This window comes from Temnothorax nylanderi, unplaced genomic scaffold, assembly GCF_030848795.1.
Source record: "Temnothorax nylanderi isolate EJ_2023f unplaced genomic scaffold, tnyl_v1.0 TNYL_tig0081_pilon, whole genome shotgun sequence".
Classification (NCBI taxonomy): Eukaryota; Metazoa; Arthropoda; class Insecta; order Hymenoptera; family Formicidae; genus Temnothorax; species Temnothorax nylanderi.
In genome coordinates, this window is record NW_027249143.1 from 265988 (window position 1) to 283672 (window position 17685).

General features: G+C 35.4%; 3 protein-coding genes and 1 long non-coding RNA gene across 9 annotated transcripts; 3 read left to right on the plus strand and 1 right to left on the minus strand.

Moving 5' to 3' along the window:
- Positions 1-302: 302 nt before the first annotated feature.
- Hdac6 (histone deacetylase 6) lies at positions 303-9465 on the plus strand. Of its 3 annotated transcripts, XM_071709672.1 has the most exons (20): positions 303-712; positions 937-1009; positions 1296-1460; positions 1651-2070; positions 2217-2314; positions 2510-2683; positions 2776-2968; positions 3061-3120; positions 3804-3893; positions 3981-4087; positions 4184-4327; positions 4599-4705; positions 5079-5248; positions 5454-5794; positions 5876-6071; positions 6217-6346; positions 6481-7056; positions 7136-7302; positions 7423-7710; positions 7829-9465. In XM_071709672.1, the coding sequence occupies exons 3-20, from the start codon at positions 1413-1415 to the stop codon at positions 7919-7921; spliced, it is 3402 nt and encodes a 1133-aa protein (XP_071565773.1). In that variant the 5' UTR covers positions 303-712; positions 937-1009; positions 1296-1412; the 3' UTR covers positions 7922-9465. The 3 variants fall into 3 exon arrangements, with proteins under 3 accessions (XP_071565773.1, XP_071565771.1, XP_071565772.1); XM_071709670.1 differs by lacking the exon at positions 937-1009; XM_071709671.1 differs by lacking the exon at positions 937-1009 and having other exon boundaries at positions 7139-7302.
- On the minus strand, positions 8376-13047 carry Pig-z (phosphatidylinositol glycan anchor biosynthesis class Z). The gene is made up of 5 exons (XM_071709673.1): positions 12790-13047; positions 12275-12446; positions 11792-12192; positions 11063-11601; positions 8376-11003 (listed from the first exon to the last, which is right to left on the minus strand). The coding sequence occupies exons 1-5, from the start codon at positions 12799-12801 to the stop codon at positions 10079-10081; spliced, it is 2049 nt and encodes a 682-aa protein (XP_071565774.1). The 5' UTR covers positions 12802-13047; the 3' UTR covers positions 8376-10078.
- Positions 11557-12117, plus strand: LOC139774428 (uncharacterized). Its single transcript, XR_011718573.1, has 3 exons — positions 11557-11649; positions 11744-11885; positions 11981-12117. It is a non-coding gene; the product is annotated as an uncharacterized lncRNA (long non-coding RNA).
- A 178-nt stretch (positions 13048-13225) lies between the features above and the next one.
- Positions 13226-17598, plus strand: Ythdc1 (YTH domain containing 1). 4 transcript variants are annotated; one of them, XM_071709678.1, is made up of 7 exons: positions 13226-14226; positions 14323-14753; positions 15121-15337; positions 15502-15706; positions 15814-16081; positions 16290-16433; positions 16710-17598. In XM_071709678.1, the coding sequence occupies exons 2-7, from the start codon at positions 14407-14409 to the stop codon at positions 16882-16884; spliced, it is 1356 nt and encodes a 451-aa protein (XP_071565779.1). In that variant the 5' UTR covers positions 13226-14226; positions 14323-14406; the 3' UTR covers positions 16885-17598. The 4 variants fall into 4 exon arrangements, with proteins under 4 accessions (XP_071565779.1, XP_071565780.1, XP_071565778.1 ...); XM_071709679.1 differs by having other exon boundaries at positions 13226-13471; positions 13877-14753; XM_071709677.1 differs by having other exon boundaries at positions 13226-13471.
- The last annotated feature ends 87 nt before the right edge of the window (positions 17599-17685 follow it).

Here is a 17685-nt window from a genome sequence, read left to right on the forward strand (position 1 = left end):
TGTTGGTTGGCTGTAGGATAGAGAAATTCTCGAGTCTCCAGAAATGGTGCAAATTTATAGGTTTGTTCCTTTTAGATAAAATTCTTGCACCGTTTATCTTTCCTCTTTCTCTCCCTACTTGAAGAGAAAAGGAGAAAAGATAAATAGTGCAAGAAGTTCAGCTAAAAAGAACCTTGTGCGTCGAGGTCGTCGAGGAACTAGTTAGGAACTGTTCGTATTGCTTACTGCACTTTTTGCACTCATAATGCAAGAGCTTCGCTTAAATATTTATCTTTTCAAGGGCAAATATTTGTCGAGATTTCTAGCAACGCGACAAATTTATTTATGATCTCTCTCTTTCTAACATTTAATTACATATCTTACTTCATAACACAGTGCAGATCCAATGAATTGCAATTCACAGTATTCACACCCATCTGTGATTACAGATCACACCATCTCATCATCACGCGACACGCCGCTACCTTCCGTCAGGAATAAATGCATGTCTCGACGGATGTAAACATTGTAAACAAGAGAAATAGGAAAGTGGACGAAGCGACGAAGCGACGCGAATAGATTTAAAGCGCTGCACCCTTGGATCGTTTCAACTCGGTCTCGGCAAGCGATAGTCGATCGAATATGTAATCTGTGTTGTCCGACGTGGTCCGATGAGTGTTTACTTGAGGCGTATCGTTTCGACATCCGCTAAATCCTGCCGATTAAGCAAATGGTAAGGACTCTTATCGTTATAATTAACAACTTTATATCCAGTTGTTCACAATTTTTATCTTATCGCTGACTCTCGAAAACAAGATAACAAACACATGTTGGGGAGGGGTAAATCTCGTATCACGTTCTATACCCATAGAAGGACAGATAGAGCGTATACGTCGCCTGCAGTCTGCACTTCGACCAATAGCTTCTTCGTAACAAGTCTTACGTTTATTGTCATAGATTTTAACGTTGTATACCAAAGGAATCTATCCGGGAGAAGACCAACAGTTTTATTCAACAAAAGTTACAGCAGGTCTATTTGGCTACTTCTTTCTTTATCCACTAGAATTTACCCTTGTCGACTTGCACTGATTGGAGAGCTCAGACTTATCTGGTCGCTGCAGGATAAAGATTTTAGAAACCATTTTTTTAATTAAAAATTATGACATTGAAACAAGTCTTTTTCTTGCTTCTCTTTTCTTGCAGCTGCTGCAACTTTTTCTTTACCTTGAGATTTTTTTTATGACACTAAACTTTATGTGATATTATTTATATTGATTATAACTGACGCTGTATAATTATATCTAACAATTTTATAGACTGAATCTACAGTGAACCTGGATCTGTTTACTGCTGCTAGACAATTAGCAGACAGCGAGATCGAGCTGATAAAAGTGATTGAGAATTCCAGCAAGTGCCAAAGAACTGCTACAAACATGTTCACAAATGCGAAGAAAACGAAGAAGTCTGGGAAGTCGAAAAATGTAAATATTATCTATTATTTAGTGATTGTTAAGAATTATGCACCTTGTAAAAGTCAGCAAAAGTACCAATTTAAGTGTTTGAATGTATAATAGACTGTAATAGTGATTAAAAGCAATGTTTTTTTTAAGTTATTTCAAAATATCTTAAAATTCAAGTAATGTTCTGATGAAAATTCTGATTCTGCGACAGGTTCGTCCGTCAGCTGCATTATTGGCCGCCAAGCAAGAGGCAGCGAAACGACAGCTGCTATCGGAGAGATCCAACAGCACCTTTGTACCAGACATATATCAGAGAGCAATTGATGGGTATAAGACAATGCGAAAAGAGACTGGCCTCGTATTTGACCGAAGCATGGCCGAGCACTCGTGCCTCTGGGATCCAAATTATCCCGAATGCCCAGCCAGATTTACACGAGTTTTACAGAGATGCGAGGAGCTGGGCCTGGTACAGAGGTGTAAATTTATCGAACCGAGACGTGCCACGGAGAACGAGCTCCTAAGTAAACATAGTCAGAAGCAGATTGATATTTTGAAGGCAACGGACGGCTCTATGGATTCTGAGAATTTGGAGTTGCTGTCGTCCAAGTACGATTGTGTCTATATCCACCCGGTATGTAGAAATATAATTCTATTTTTCTTCTAATAAAAAGTAATCAAGTAACTGCCTTACTTTTTGACTAATGTTATTTCTTAAGTATATACAAAAATATTAGACATACCTCGAAAGAGCTTTTAAGATCTGTTTTATTTTTACAGTCTACGTATAGATTGTCTTTACTAGCTGTTGGCTCGACAATTAATCTAGTAGAAAGTATCTGTAAAGGCGAAATACAAAATGGCATGGCTATTATCAGGTAATATATGAAGATCTTTATATAAAATATTGATAAAATATTTAATCTGATTCAATTTTACCTTCAGCAATCTACTTTTATTTAATTTAAAAATAAATTCTGGATTAATTTAATTTAACTTATATTAGTAATAATATAATTATGTAATAAAATTAATATTTGATGATATATTAGTAAATAGTAATATTCTTTCAGGCCACCTGGTCATCATGCAATGAAATCAGAATATTGTGGTTATTGCTTTTTCAACAATGTAGCTCTAGCAGCAGAGAAAGCTCTGAGTTCTGGTTTGGCGAATAGGATTCTAATTGTGGATTGGGATGTTCATCATGGGCAAGCGACGCAACAAATGTTTTACAATGATCCACGGTATACTTTCCCTTTTTTGAATTATTTTATATTAAGACATTGTTTCATTTGTTCGAAAATTAATTAATAATTGCTTTAAAATTTCTTTACAGCGTAGTTTATTTTTCGATACATCGTTATGAACATGGTGAATTCTGGCCCAACTTGAGGGAATCTGATTTTCATTATGTCGGGGAGGACCTCGGAGAGGGTTACAACTTTAATATACCTTTAAATAAAACCGGCATGACTAATGCCGATTACATTGCAATCTTCCAGCAAGTTTTATTGCCAATGGCTTACGAGGTATGTGATACGTTAGCCTTTACTAGTATAAAAATTTACTTATAAAATGATTAATTTAAATTAATCTTTTAATGAAAGTATTAACATTGTAGTTTCAACCGGATTTGATAATAGTATCAGCAGGTTACGATGCGGCTCTGGGTTGTCCAGAGGTAAATTTGCACATATTTATTATTCTTTTTCATTTCTTCTTTAGTTTTGTCCAGACCTCGTCCTTGTTTCTGCTGGTTTTGATGCCGCATTGGGCGATGAAAAGGTTGTAATAGTATTTTTTTATTAGGTTATTAATGTATTGTGCATGCTACTCATGTCACTGTATTTCTTTTTTGTTAACGGCACTTTTATTTAATATAAGTTAAAGAAATTTTTAAAATATATATTTTCTTTTTATTTACATGTTTTACATGTACAGATTTTGTATAATTTAATTAATTTATAAGAATGAAAGAAAAAAAAGTGAAAGAAAGCAAAGAAAAAGGGACAATATGAGGCAATAATAATATTGTTTAGTATCTATATTACTATTTTGTGTATTAATATTAATTATAAATGTCATTTTTATCACTAATATTTGGTATATTATCTAAATTTTATAATAATTTATTCTTGCTAGAAAGTATTTCAGATATATCTTAAAATTCATTAGTTAATTAAGGGCCACTTCGACCAAACTCCGATTAACTTAATCGTTGATTAGTCCATTGGAAATGACCAATCGCATTTGCTCATTAAGCAGATTGGCAAATGCGATTGGTCATTTCCAATGGACTAATCAACGATTAAGTTAACTGGAGTTTGGTCGAAGTAGCCCTAATACTTTCTTGTTAATACACAGGGTGAAATGCTGATAACTCCGGCATGCTATTCGCATTTATTATCGTTGTTATTAAGTTTGGCAAATGGAAAAGTCGCCGTGGTTTTAGAGGTGAAAGAATATATTTCTAAATATATGTTTATATTTTTACTTACGTAGGTACTATATAAATATTAAACGCAATATTTTAACACATAGGGTGGTTATTGCCTGAAATCATTAGCAGAAAGTGCAGCATTGACTTTAAGAACTTTATTAGGCGATCCATGCCCGGTTCTGCAAACACTTGAGTTACCATCATTAAGGTATAACAATCTAATCTATTAAATTATTGTTATCCCGATGTTAAGAATAATATTCTTCTTTTTCACTCTATCTTACGAAGCCTTTTATTGTTCCAGCATACGTGATACTATCCTGAATGCGATCTACGCTCATAAACCATACTGGAAATGTTATCAATACCAAGACACATACAGCATCAATAGTGTAACGCACAATAAAGAGGAGATTGCTAATCGGCACGTAGTTATGGTTACGTATAAGTAAGAAACTACAGACATTTATGTATTACTCAAAAATATAATGATTGATTAGCATAATTTAAAATTTTTCAATTATATGCGTTTTTTATATGTTTCATGAAATAAATTGTGTGTTTCTTTTACTTAAACAAATTATTTCAAACAAATTTATGTTTTAAACCTTAATTATATTAATTTTTATTTTATAATTGTTACTTGTTATAATTATTTAACTTATATCAACGTTATTAACATATTTTACAAATTGCTCGTCTTCTTCCTGCTGTTTCAGAGGCAGTGAAGTTAAACTAGAAAAGTATGAAACTCGAAATTGTTATCCTGTACAAAGCAAAGAAACATTAGAAGCTGTGGAGAAAAAATTGAATGAATTGATACAATGTAAGTATTAAAAAATATTTAAATAAATCACAATGTATGTTTTATTTACTGCTTGTTGCATGTGACATTTAGTGCGAGTTCCGCATCAGTTCTTTGATATTAATCTGACATCCTGTTATTAAATTATATTCTATTCTGATATCTAATGGATTTTTATCATGTTTTAAAGATGTATTAAAGATAAGGGCTATCTTTAATCTTATCAAGAATACGTCGATCGTTAAAGATAATTTCGAACGGATTCAATAAAGATTTTAATAGTAAAAACAGACTATATGATTTATAAAGTTGTTTAAAAAATATATTTTGAAAGTTGATTATTGCTCAATTATTATTATTAAATATTTAATTTATAAAATATTTATTTTTGCAGTAACAAATTTGCGTAAAACACCTCATAAAGTATGTATCGTCTATGATGAAAAGATGCAGAGGCATTGCAACATTTCTGACAATTCTCATCCGGAGAAACCAAGTCGCATCTCCAGCATTTATAAGAATCACGAAGAACATGACTTATTACAACGATGCCATTTATTACAAGTATGACGATACATATACGTATATATTTGATTTATAATGTAAATTTAGTTTGATCTATATAGTGATCAAGATCACTTAAGTTACATAATTATTTTATTTTAAAGAATTCTTAAATTAATAGGAAATCCTAACTTAATATGAATGAAAGTTATAAAGATTTTATTGAGGAAAACAATATAATTCATGATTTCTTTGTATCACAAAGGGAAGGAGTGCAACGGTAGAAGAATTATCTTTGGTCCATTCAATGGACTATATAGACGACATCAAAAGGACATCGACTTTAAAGCTCAAAGAATTACAAAAGCAAGCCTCGGATTACAATTCCGTTTTTCTTCACCCTGAAACATGGTCGAGCGCCTGCTTGTCCACCGGTTCTCTCTTGCAAGTGGTGGATGCAGTTTTAAATGAGGAGTGTCAATCCGGAGTGGCCATCGTAAGGCCGCCTGGACACCATGCTGAAATAGACATTGCGTGTGGTTTTTGTATATTTAATAATGTTGCCGTGGCTGCGATGTACGCTGTACAATTTCATCATGTTAAAAGGTATAACACTAATAATACAACTTTGAAATAGCTATAAGAACAAATTATATTAGAAAAATATAATATATAAATACTTTATAGGGTCTTAATAGTAGATTGGGACGTGCACCATGGAAATGGGACGCAATCTATTTTCGAGGAAGATCCAAGGGTTCTTTACATCTCCGTTCATCGTTATGATAATGGAAGCTTCTTTCCAAATTCTAGGCTCGCTAATTATACAAACGTTGGCTTAAACGCAGGCGAGGGATTTAACGTAAACATACCGTGGAACAAAGTAATACATATGTATATTTGTAGCATTTTAAGAAATATTCTTCACAAACAATCGTTTGACATTAGTATATGAAAGTCTATAGTTTAATGCAATTTGAAATTAATTTAAAAAAATTGCATTACATTTTCTTTTATTACATCTACAGAAGGGTATGGGAGATGCTGAATATATAGCGGCTTTCCAGCAAGTTGTGATGCCCATCGCTTATCAATTTAATCCAGAGTTAGTCCTAATTTCGGCCGGATTCGATGCTTGCATTGGTGATACACTTGGAGGTAAATTTTAGCAAATCAATTATCGTGAAATATTGAAAAAATGTATTAAAAATTTACGAAAAAAACTTATATAAAAACACGTTTTTAATATATTTTAATAATCTATAAAGAAAATTATTTTTTATTTTTGTCAGGTTGTCTCGTAAGTCCAGAACTCTATGGTCATTTAACTCATTGGCTCTCATCCCTAGCCAACGGTCGTATAATCCTAAGTCTCGAAGGAGGTTACAACATCAACTCAATCTCCCATGCGATGACCATGTGTACCAAGGCCCTTCTGGGTGATCCTTTGCCAATGCTGGATCCTAATCTCATTCCTTGCACTAGCGCGATCAATTCCATCAATAATGTACTGAAGACTCACAAGAAATTCTGGTCCAATCTGCAATATGGAATGTCCTTACCGAAAGAGAGACTACTTCCTAAACTTAAGACGATCCCGAATAAACTCAAGGAGCAAGGAAGAAACGCAGATAAATTGAAACAAACGGAATCGAAGATCGCCTTAGAGGTAATCGAGAGCGAGAAATTGGACTTGAATCTGGCGATCGACAAGAACTGCTTGAATCTAGTGACGGACGAGGAGATTTCGAAGCTAACGTGCGAGGTGGAGAATATTAAGATTAAAAATTTGCACGCGATGAAAAGCGAAGCGGTCGAGGCGAGAAGGAATCCCGAGTTGAAGCAGAGCGAAACGAAAAATCTGGATGGTATATATTGAATTCAGGCTTTGATTAATTTTAATAAAAGTAATTATTGTATTCTCTGACTAAGGATATATTTGATTAGCAGTTTCACAAAGTGTACAAAAATGCGTGAACGAAACGAACCAACCGAGAGGCAGCCAACAAGGAAATTCTAACATACGCGAGGATCGCGATGACGAGGGTGCGGCATCGTCACAACGTGAGACACGATCCACAACTCTCTCGGAGTATCTGTCTGACAATCTTCAGGTGAAACTCTTATTATTATAATACAAGTTATTTCTCTCGTCAACGATTTCTGATAAATATATGTTTATTATTTTATATATAGATACAAATCGGTATAACGATATCTTTTCCCCTGTGTAGGCTCTGACGACGGGAGAGATGTTCGCGGTCGTGCCCCTACAGGACTGTCCGCATCTGTTTACAGTTAACGAGGTTCCTTCGGGTGGAATCGATGTAAATTCGCCGTGTGCCGAATGTACCAGCACCGCAGAGAATTGGATTTGCCTGCAGTGTTACACTGTGCACTGCGCCCGCAGTGTTAATCAACACGCGATGCAGCACGCGGAGGAATACGAGCATCCCATCACGCTCAGCTTCAGCGATATCTCTGTCTGGTGCTACGGTTGCGAGGCTTATATCGATAATCCTGTAAGTATCCTTAAAAAATTAAAATTTTAATAAGATAATTTAGGCTTACGATAATGTAAATAATACTTTCAAATTAGAATTTGAATTACAATTTTTACATTGATTGCTGCATTTTTAGCGATTATATGCAGCAAGGAACGCGGCTCATCAAAGCAAGTTCAATGAAGAGCTTCCTTGGACTTATAGCGAAAGTAACTCAAACACACCTTAAATAATCAAAGAAATATATTTTAAATAATTCAATTAAAAATGTCTCTTGGGATTGGGTTTTTAAACTTGATGTGCGATAAAAATCTGAAAGAAGATAACTAATAAATGATCTTACCTAAAAACTTTAATAAATATCATAAAACATAATATTTATCGCAATGTAATTAAAGTCTATGTGTAGATAATTGGTATTAATTACTATCTTTGTGTTTTTAATTTTGGATAAATTAATCAAAAATTTGAGAATATAAAAATTAATTTTGACATTTTGCGATTAACTGAAATGCTCAAGTTTTTTCAGAAATCTAATACGTATAACATATGAGAACAAATAATAATTTTTCATAAATTAAAAATAATGTCCTGTTAAAGACAAAAGAAAGAGGAGAAAAACTCAATCCGATGGATATGTAACGAAACTTGAAATAATCAAAATAATAAAAATGTTAACAATGTACTGAAATAATTTATTTTATTAACGCTTCAATAGAAATTATTAGTTGTACTAAACTAAAAATACCTCGTATATTGACTTGATTGTACAATTATACATAGTGTTCCGAAAAAAATTTAGTCCTCAATAAATAGAAAAAGATTTCTGAGTCTTTGTTTCTCTCGTAAATAATTCATCTATTTAATTGTTTTATAAATATGCAATATTCCTTTACTGAAAATTTTCCGGTACACTATGTATATTATATTTTTATATATAGATATATTTTTCGCGTCCCACACGAGAATGATCTCGGTCTAACAATAGGCCTACTAAAATCACTCACACGACAGAATATAGAATAGTAATAAGACTAAGACTAAACATCACACAAATTATATCAGAGAAAAATTAAATTTTTGTTAATATATGTACTTTATTTGATTTTTAATGTTAGAAAAATACTTATTCCAATTTCAATATTAGTTCTGAAAGGAAAAGAGAGTAAGTGAGAGTGATTGGAAGAAAGAGGGGGGGACGTAAGTTTTTACTTTTTTTAAAGATTTTATTTATGCGCTTCGCTCCACTCTTGGTCTTTCTGTAAAAGGAATCCTCTTGATCACAGATTCAGAGATTAAATATCTATCTTATTAAATACATTAAACCTGTCTTCTTTTTGTATACACAAAGTCTAAGCTCTCAAATCGAACAAAAAAGAAATAATTTTCAGTTACTTAATTATTAGTTAACATTTTATCTTCATCCAATATATATTACTTCTTAGTTAACGTTTCGGTTCTTATAAGATGTCTTATAATTATAAATCATATAATTTATATATCTTACATAGGAATGTGAAACGTGGAAAATTATTCTCATTATCTTACACTTCTTGATTCACTTCTCACTCGCAGTATAGATTGCCTGTTTTTACTTGAGAAAGTTCTCCCCTCTATGTATAATACTATCCTCTGTGTATTTGCTGTAGTAAAACGCTTGCATAGCTAACACTTTAAGTTGTTTTAATAAAATGTATTTATACACGCAGATTATTTTTTTGTCAAAGAAGCTGTACTAATGATTAAAAATAAAAATGTGGAATTTTGTATTTATATCAGTCGTTAATTTACTGTAAATCTCCATTGTAAATATCATTATTTTTAATATACAGTATATACTTTAAATATTATATAATTCAACAGTTTTTAATACATCAGTAACAGATTTATTCATAATTATAGAATTTATCCTTAAACTTTACCGTTAATTAAGTCAATTTAACTTTAATTATTGTTATAAAATTTACTAAATTTATCTTGTTATAGTTAATATATATTATATATAATTTTTACATAAACATCCGATTTGCAGTTTTCCAGATCAAAGGAATTTATTTTTAAATAATTATATTAACTTCTTAATACATGAAAAATATTGTATTTTGTATTTGAATTAATTGTAATTTAAATTTTATTATATACAAATTTGATGTGCTTTCTCTATTAAACGTATAAAAAGTTACAAAGATTAATCGCTAAATAATATTTCTTCGAACTAAAATCTATTTCATTACTGCATTTTTTTCTCTTCTTTCTTTCATTAGTTCCTTTGACTAGTTATTTTATATTTAATATAAATATATATTATAAATAATTATTATTTATGTGTGGATGTAATACAATTTTTTTAAGTTTATTTGTTATATTAGCCATTTTTGAAATTTATTTATTTATTAAGCCTATTTTGCTTCGATTCAGGCACTAAGTATTCGATTTTTAGCAATAATAATCTAAATTGCTCAACGTATTCATAAACATCCTTCGCAGTCGCGACGATACTGCTGAAAATGCCATCGTCCCGAAAACTTAACAAATGTTCCAGTACACCGAATGAACGCAACGATGGCAATTTCTCTATAGAGATGTGAGGATAGAAAGTATTGACTAGGTGGAACCTGAACAAGTGTGAATTATTGCTCGACAACTCCGTGAACTCGTTTATCGCGGAGGCCGGTAACGCGTAATACAGTCTGTAAGGGATCCTGTTGACAACAAAATTCTCCTCGCAATCCTTGATCCTCCTGGCGATGCTATCGAACACCCACGGCAAAGGCTTGGAGCCTTGCTCGTACAAGTGAAAGTCCTGCGTCAGTTTGTATTTGTGATTACTGCTGCTGCGATAGATCCTGCGGGTATTGCGCAGTTGCAGCAACGCTGTGGGCAGCGAGTAACTGTACGAGGTATACAGATGCACGTGAGTGAGATGTGGTTTGGCCTTCAGCTCCGTTGTGATGTGGGACACGAGTGGTAAAACTCCGCCCTGATGCGCGAAAGCGTAGAAGAAGGCCAACAGCAGATTGCTGATGTACCAGAGCATCAATTTCCTGGACTTGTGCTTCGTCGGTTCGACGGGACTGCAGGTCTCGCTATTTCCGTCGTCATTGACATATCTGCGGACGATATCCAGACTGGGGACTTGACTCAGTTCAGGCGCGTAAAGAAACACCAGCGGGAAGAGCACCGGGATTATAAAACGAGGTTCTTGATGAGGAAAGACAGACAACAAGACGACTGGGATGATGAACGTAAATGTCATCAGGCCTACGATACTCTGCAGGCGCGGTAGATGCAGCCATTGTGCCTTCAGCCCGCTGGAAATGAATATTATTGTTGTTTATATGTTTCGTATCAATATATCGGTATGACTCACCTATGTATCATTTTCGCGAACGTCAGTAATCCAATAACTCCCAAAACGTTAAACAGCAGTGGAATGTTGACTAGGAAATGCAGGAAATGAGGATGCAGTCCATGCGACTCCAAATTCTTCGTATTTGCATTGTACTTGAGGAAATTAACTGGCGTCACTACAAAATTGTTGATTCCGATCTCCAACTGGCCTATCTCCGCCATCGTCAGATATCCGAAATAGAAACTGTCGACTAGAATGAAAAATATCGCGGCCGGCAATCCACAGAGAACAAAGACGAACATTCTGATGTGAAAGTCTCTGAAGCCGACGCTTTTCGAGTTCATTCCTCTTAGTAGCCAGAAGAAGATGGGGACGAAGGCAAACGCGACGAACGTCGGCCTGTTAAATATCCCTATTACCGTTATCGTGGCCAGCACAAAGCAGTCGTTCAGAGAATGCGAGGGCAGCAATGCCCTGAGCTTGTAGTACTTGACTCGCTCTACGGCAGTCGCTGCTTCGCTATACTTCTTGGAGAGATAATCATTCTGCAACACCACCTAACATAAAACAATAAAATCGTTAGACCAACGCAAGGTACAAACAAGGTAATTAAAAGTTAAGGTTTCTTAATCAATTAACACAAAACGAAAAGTTGATTCAAAACTGGATTCCCTAAGTCTTAATAAATTTTTTTCTAAGAGCTCATCGATCACTTTTATATCGCATAATCTTTGAAGAAATTGGTACCTTCTCCGAATACGCCATGCACCGGGAAACGAAATACAGCAGTGCGGCAGTCAGCACCAATTCAATAGAATTGGATAGCGTACGGGTAGCGTAGGTGAGCATGACGTAGGAGCTAGCGTACGTAACAAGCCTGACTCTGTAGTTCTGGCCATACATGTAACAGATCTTGTATAGAAAGTAATCCGACAGGAAAGAGAGCGCACACATGAAAAGCCGGGGGAAGAGCACGAAGAAATAAGGTCTCCTCAATGACAATCCGAAGAAGTGAAATGTATACGGAGACAGTCTCTTGAGAATTGCGTAAGGCAAACCAACAACGACTTGAGGCACGAACGTAGAACGTATGGGAAAGGTAGCGTTAAACTCCCATGGTTTGTAAACATCAATATCGAAGTGGTCTCCTATAGAAAGAAAAACAGATATAAATATTAGATATAAAGTAAAATGCTAAAATAATAGCTGGATAGCAGAATGGTGGCATACCAGAGACAACTTCGATGGACTGAAAGAACTCGTCGGGATGAATGTAGCCTGTCTGTGGAGCAAAGGTGAGGACTATTCTCAATGTGGCCAGGATCCAATAAAGACCGATCCTACGTTGCACAGGTGCCGCAGTTTGGTAATCATCGATAGATCTGCGGTATTCGTTTTTATGCTGATAAACAGAAAAATTTTATGTGTGAATATAAACATATAAAAGCAAATAGAAATACATAGAAATAAGATGCAAAATAAAACAGATATGTACATGCAGACTGGACAAAATTCTTTTTTTCAAAAATATAAATAAATATTAAGACATATAAATTTATATAAATACAAATGAATTATCAATGTCTATATATATACATATATAGGTATATTCAAATAAATATAATTATCAAATAAATATATACAGATACTTATGTCAGATATCTACAAACAAGACATATATATATATAAACTTTAAGATAAATTATATAAATATTAATGTTAAGAATATTATGTAAAAAAATTACCTTCAGTGACATGTTTACTGTAGGGATTAGTTCGTCATAACTTAACCTCAATGACAATTCTTGGACAATTATTTAAAAGTAAAAAAATTATGAGGAACTATGAATTACTCTTTTCTATCTTATTGCAACCAAAATTCACAGAAAATCGCATTATAATTGCGATATTCGTAATCAGAAACATCATTTGCGCTGATTTAAACTAATCGGTGAAACCGGCCCATATCCGTGCAGTTTTCTGCCAACTTCACTTTTCTCTGTGTTTTGGAACGCGCCGAACGCGCCGAACGCGCCGAACGCGCGCTGCTCTTTCAAGGGAGCAAAAAGTGCAGGCGCGGTGCAGAAAAAGGTGCAGAAAGTGCAGCAGCGAAAGAACGAGTTTATTGATTCGGAGGGCGCGCTGGCGGCGCTGGGGGCGCGCATCGTCGCTGAAGTACTGTGGAACGTCACAACGTCACAACGATGGCCGACAATGGACGCCGTGACTCGTGAACGATCCGCCGTCCGCGAGCGATTGTTTACCGTCGCCCCGTCGTCGGGAATCGTTTAACGTTGCGGATATATTCGCGCGCAGCGAGGTCGGGAGAACGTGCGTGCCGTGTTGTGTGCGAGCGATCGCGCGTCGGACAAACCCCCGAGCGTGCTCCGGTGTGAAGTGTGTCAGTGAAGGGACAAAGGGTGTCACGTAAGTGTGCGCCGAGCCCTCGGGAGGACTCGTCAGAAAAAAATGCGAACGAAAGATATCGCGAGGACTCCGAGGAAAAAAAAGAGAGAAAGAGAGGGAGATCGAGCGCTGTAAACGCTCCACGGCGAGAATTTACGTATTTAGTGGCTTAATTCGCCTTGCGCGACGAACTTTTCTAGATAATTAACAAGATTTTTAAAAAAGGAAAAGCGGGGCAAAGAAACCCAGTAAACAAAGTCTCCCGACAGACTCTCAATGTGTTTGACGGGCGGGGGTAAAAACGGTTGTACGCTGTATAATATCTGATAAGTAACCTCTGCTTGGGGGAAGGAGTGCGCGTAGAGGATAAATAACTAGAACGAGAGAGGCGATCCGGAAAGATAAAAAGTTTCTCCGTGCTTTCAGAGACTCCGTAGAACGGCCCTTCGTGCGAGCGAGCTATATATGTGCTGTCAAATGCTGTCGAATGCCGTCGCGTAATCTCAAAAGGAACTGTCCGTAAAGCCAGTATAGTTTATATTCCGTCCATGGTCCAGATCTCTCTGGGCAGTCCGTGTTGCCATGTGTCCCCGTTGTCGATTTGTGTTAGGCTTAAGGGAGCTGGGTCAGCCGGGTGCCGCTACGGCGCGCCTACGCGCTTTAAGAAAAAGTACTCCTCGGGACAGTGTGGACTTTCCGCTCGATTCGGAATCCCCGAACTATCCTCCTCGCTGTACACTATATAGTCCCTTGCTACCGCATTATTGTCGTAAGATGTACGAGAAACGTTACGATGCGTCGTTCCTCTTGCCAGAGTGCCCCCGCGCAGCTCGCGACGTGGTAATAAGCTACCTCCCGTCTGTGCGTTGCAGGACGCTTGATCCGACGGCGGCAGCGGCAGCGGCAGCGGCGGCGGCGGCGACGACGACGGTGGCGAGGGACAGTCCTAGTTGACCATGGGCAGCAACACAGACGGCGACAACCTGAATCTCAGCTGTGGCGAGAACGACAACGGCGACGAGCTAAGAATCGCCGCGGACGAGACGTACGATACCCGCAGCGAGGTCTCCTCCAGCAGCTCCAACTCGGACTCTAGCCATCCTACCATCAGCTCGGTAGTCTCCAGCAAGTCCTCGCGCGGCGACAATAAGCGCAGCAAGAGGAACAGGAACAAACGTGGTAGATCCAGGGACTCTAAATCGTCCAGTCCTGAGCCGAAGCGGGCCAGATCCAAGGAAAGCAAGGGCACTACCAAGAGCTATGACTATGCCACCAAGTTGAATTACTTGTTTCGAGACGCAAGGTTCGACGAAGACAATAAATAGCTATTGCAGTCTTTGTATTAATAACAAAATTCTGTTTGAAATATGTTTAAGTGTTAATTTTACACAAGTGTATCAAATTAGAATTTAATTTTAATTAATTATTATAAATTATATAGTATATGGATATATAAAGTTTGCTATAATAAAATAATAAATACTCTGCATTCTCTGTATGTAGCTTGAAATTTTACCAAATTTTATTCTTTTTATATTGAATCAAATAGAATAATTGTAGTTTATAGTAAGCATATTTTACATAATATAGAGAGAATTACTTTTTTTAATTATATATTTTTAATGGATCGTCTAGACTTGGAGTAAATATTTCTAAGTCTTTTTTGCCAGATTTTTCATCATCAAGTCCAATAATGCGGAAAATGTGACACTATCTAAAGCCAAGGGAGTATGGAGCACGTTGCCGCAAAACGAAGCAAATCTAAATCAAGCCTACAGGGAATCGCGAAACGTGTTGCTGGTATTTTCCGTGAAGGAATCAGGGAAGTTTGCTGGTTTTGCAAGACTTAGCACAGAATCGAGAAGAGATGCTGGTCCAGTTTCTTGGGTATGTAGAATGAAATATAATGATATAATAAACAGTTATATTGTATAATAATTAGCAGATTCACAATTAACTGATTGACTTTAATGTCATTTGATTGAATTTTTTTCTTATTAATTAAATAAATCGTCAAAAAAGAGGAAATAATGTTATGAAATGCATTTCAGGTTTTACCACCTGGATTATCAGCAAAGGCCTTAGGTGGCGTATTTAAAGTTGATTGGATCTGCAGAAAGGAATTGCCGTTCACAGCCACATTACATTTGTACAATCCATGGAATGACGGTAAACAAGTCAAGATTGGTCGGGATGGCCAGGAAATCGAGCCCAGAGTTGCTGAAGAATTGTGCAGGTTATTTCCAGAAGACGAAGGTTAATATAAGTATTATGTTATTAGTTAATAAATAATAATCAAATATTTGTTAAATCTTGTTTTATATATTTACTAATATCATGTATATAAATATTTGTGTTTGTAGGAATCGAGATGACACCCATCTTGCGGAAATCCAAGGAAGCAGGAAAACACGTTGTAAAGTCATCGCGTTATCGCGACAAAAGACCTATAGGTAGTTCTAGATTTTTACGAAGAGGTGGACGAGGACGCAAACTATTCTTGACCTCGAGATCACGTTTAGCGTCACTGGCGAGAGGATCTCAAGATGTTACAGGAAATCATAGGAGCTCCAGGGATCATTCGTACCGATACACACCGTGGTTCAATCGAGGCGATTCACCTTACACAAAGTACGATTATCCAATATTGATTATTCGTGGCTTTTAAAGTTGTACGATGGACATACACTTTTGAAATTTAATGTTATGATTTAATGCTGTTAATGACATTACACGTCGCAAATTATTAAATAATTCTTTTAAAAGGCAGATATAAATTCTCATGATACCCGATGTATCTTATATATCGTTTACCTTGTGTAACAATAATTTCTTTTAGGGGTTACGGAACTGGACTGGGTGTCGCCGCAGTTGCAGAGGCTTATGTGGCAGATTATATGCGTACTATGCAACATCAATTGCCTCCATTACCGCCTTACGGCCCACATCCGTACGATTCTCTACCACCACCTCCACCTCCAAGGTAAGAATTTATTCAATACTGCACCAGAAGCGCTTATCTAATACTTTCCAGATCCTACTATTTCGTTCCGCTTTAACATTTATTTTTCACACAGCACAAACTCCATAAAAATACAAATATCCATTCTCTCTCTCTCTGACATTAAATTAAACTAGAAATTAAATATATTTATTAAAATTAAACAATCGTATTGACATTGAACAAATCATATTGACATTAAACAAAAATTATTCTATCATGGGCGTAAGATTGAATGGAAATATCCCTTTTTTTCAGATATTACGATGGTCTACCACTGCCTCCAGATTACAATGCGACAGCATCGGCACTAGAAAAGCGTAGCTACGAGAGGAGTGTCGACGAGTTCCTATGGAGAACGGCTAGTCGTCACAGTCGGCACAGCGATCACCGTTCTTCTCGCGATCATCACAGATATAGAGATCGCAGATAAGGATCTCGACTTTAGTGTTTCCCTTGAAAATCCGTCGGTCCCCATAATCCTTTATTGATAATGATAGAAATGGAGAGGGAATTCTGTTGATGAAAAAATTAAACTAGCATTATTTATTATTTATATTTATTTGAATTTATAGAATATTTCGAGGAATTTAATCCAAAAATATTTAAACATATTTATACATATTAGTAATAATAATATTATATATATTACATATACATGTAATATATATAATATTAATTATAAAATATATTTTATATATTTTTATATTTAAAAAATATATTTTAATATATTTTAATTAACATTTTAATATATAATTAAAATGTTATAAATATGTTTAGATTAAATTTGTATATAAATTGAGTAAAAAGATTTAATTTAATTAAAATATAAAAATATAAATTCTTAAAATTCATGATTAATGGGAATCGGCGGGTTATATAATCATTGTACACCATGGAGGCAATTTTAATCGATGACGTTTAATTGTCATTACTATCAAACGTAACTGCGCAGCGCACTTCCAAACGCATTCTACGCTGTTGTAAAGTAATATATATTAATTAAGTTTTGTATCATTGAGTATTGGTAATTCTTTTACTGAATGTGCAACATTTTTTGCAATCACACAAATAAAATGCAATAATGAAATATTTCGTCAATCAAAAAAAGAAAAGGAAATAAATTCAAATATACGCGATAAAGATATTTGTTCTTTTGTTATTTTTTCTCAAACATTTTATACACTTTATACGACCTCTATTAAGCTGGAGCCCCCACCAGCGCAAATCAAGT